Raw genomic sequence first — 2,588 nt, 5'->3', positions numbered from 1 at the left:
ATGGCAGACGAGAGAGCCGGGGCTGAGATTGTTTATGGAGCCGAAGAATGCCTTCGTCATTCCATTGAGCTTCTAGATGAGCTCGGTTTCCCGAGAGGCGTTCTCCCACTCAAAGACCTTGTAGAGTGTGGCCGGGTTCGAGAGACGGGCTTTGTTTGGATGAAGCAAAAGGGTCCATACGAACACTTTTTTGAGGGGACTAACACGCGTGTGAGTTATGCTCAAGAAGTAACCGCGTATATTGAAAAATGTAAGATGAAGAAGATGACGGGGGTTAAAAGTAAACAACTATTTATGTGGGTACCCATTGTCGAGATGAGTATGGAAGATGTCAATAGCTCGAAAATTTACTTCAAGGTCCCGGTTGGGGTAGGGAAGTCTTTTCCTATAACCGAGTTCATGAGTGATGAAGAGAAGAAAAAGTACATCTAACGGTCGTCCAAGTGAATCAAGTTCTTGATTTCGTTTCGACTTTGTTATATGTTAGTTTGATTGATTATGTTAATCTGATAAAGGTTAAGATAACTTGTGTACCAACTTTAAGTTTATTCTTGAACATTTACAGTTGTGTCATATGGGTTGTATAGACACGAGTCCTGTAACACCCCAAGTTTTTAATACATTTAATTATAAATTATCTATCAGTATGACTAAATAAATTTTATACCATTTACTTCGTTATATGAACTTCTGGTTGTTAAATTCTTGCTCGGTCTGGCTAGGGTTGTTTTTTCTAACACAGTTTTTAATACATTAAATAATTATAAATTTTCTATCAATATGACTATATAAATTATATACCATTTAGTTTGTTATATGTACTTGTGGTTGTTAAACTCTTGCTCGGCCTGGTTAGGGTTGTTTTTTCTTTTGATTGATCTAGAACCACACTGACACCCAGCGAGGTTGAAGCCTGAATGTTTCACAAGCTCATGATTCATCTTTAATTCACTCTTATACTATTATAACATTGTCCTTCACTGCTCAAGATATTTTTTCGAGAAAAGAAATACAATAAAGGTTTTCGATTGTATAATCATAATGATCTCAAATTTGATTAAAACGGGGTTTACTAAATGGGTCTGTTTTTCAAAGAATGAGCCTATTGTTTGGGTTGGCTATAATAAGACAGTACGTAATGGATAACGCCCCTATGAAGGGGGGTTATGGGCAGGGAAGGTGTCCCACTACGGATTGTCTAAGACAACTATTGTTTACTTTTTTGGTAAAAAGTACAACCTAAATTATCTATTATCTAATATATATAAATGACAAGTTTGGTGTCGCTAAGCCATCATTTGGCCACATAGCAACACCTTACTTGTCCATAGCTTTTGTTTTTTGTTTTGTTTTTTTCCGTTTCATTACCATAAAGAACATAATGGAAGCCGACCGAACTTCAATTATGTTTTTTGTTTGTTTTATTTACGATATCATAACGAATGTGATGGAAGTCGGCCGTATTTGCATAGACTCACCGCCTGAGACCAACAATGCTCGGGTTTACCAAAGCCCCGGATTACCGACCGACGCCACCTCATTGGTCCACTCAATGTCTTAACACCAGGGACCAACAACATTCGTGTTTTACCAACGCCCGTGTTTACCAACAAACGACATCCCTTTGGTCCACTTTATATTTGTATCTTTTCCTTATCTTAGCTCTGTTACTTTAATAAATGACACCGAAACCAATCGAATTGGTGTCCACGCAAGTGGTCTATTAGGCCACTTGGCGGCACCTTTTTAGTCTATGAATTTTGTTATTATTTTTTATTTGTTTTATTTAGTTGAGTTACCATAACGAACGCAATGGAAGCTGACGAAAGGTCAATTTTTTTTTTAAGTGTCATTTTAGTACATGTGGTTTGTTCAATTGCACAACTTTAGTACCATTTTGGAATTTTTTGCAAATGGCAACCTACTTGCAATTTTAGTACTTTTTTCTAATCCCGTCTATTTTTATCCGTTAAGTCAGGGGAAATTTGGTAACTTCACTATTTTCTTATTTTTTTTTCTTTTCTTTTAATTAAATTCTTCCCCCCTTTAAATTTTATTTTTCATCTAAACCAAAAGAGACTGTCACCGAATGTAAGGTCCCGATCCCGGTGCCCTAGTTTGACGTTGGATTTACTCATAAACACAGTTCTAAATATTAGAGTTAATTAAAACTTTTCGCGAAATATAAAATTTCAAACATATATTATATAATCAATCAAATCTTTCCAAAATAACAACTTTTGTCTTTAAACATAATTTAACAAGTCATATCGAAACATCATAACATTCTTCTAAAGATTCCAACCTCTTCAGTCCAATGTCATGTGTCTTCGCTCAAGCCAGGTGCCATAGCCTATTCACCTGCGTGCATACTAAAAGTCAGCTACAATGAGTGAGTTCTAGTTAACCAGACAACATACAATACGTTCATATATTACATACTTATCCTTCTTTACTTTCTTTGTTACATACATAAGTATATACTTTCATTCTTACTTTCATTCTTTCTTTCATACTTTCATATATCATCTTGCTTTACATACATACTCATACGCTTTAAAGAGCATTTCGCTGTACTTTCCTCGAGT

The 2,588-nt window shown here is 35.5% G+C and overlaps 1 protein-coding gene across 1 annotated transcript; it reads left to right on the top strand.

The window, feature by feature from the left end:
* Positions 1 to 432, top strand: LOC143563370 (uncharacterized). Its single transcript, XM_077050924.1, has one exon. The coding sequence runs from the start codon at positions 1 to 3 to the stop codon at positions 430 to 432; it is 432 nt and encodes a 143-aa protein (XP_076907039.1).
* Positions 433 to 2,588: the final 2,156 nt, after the last annotated feature.

The sequence above is a fragment of the Bidens hawaiensis genome, unplaced genomic scaffold (genome assembly GCF_021521415.1).
Source record: "Bidens hawaiensis isolate Kalapana, Puna unplaced genomic scaffold, B.hawaiensis_p1.1 tig00021374_1, whole genome shotgun sequence".
Classification (NCBI taxonomy): domain Eukaryota; kingdom Viridiplantae; phylum Streptophyta; class Magnoliopsida; order Asterales; family Asteraceae; genus Bidens; species Bidens hawaiensis.
Note: the sequence above shows the minus strand (reverse complement) of the source record. Positions and strands in the feature narration are given on the sequence as shown.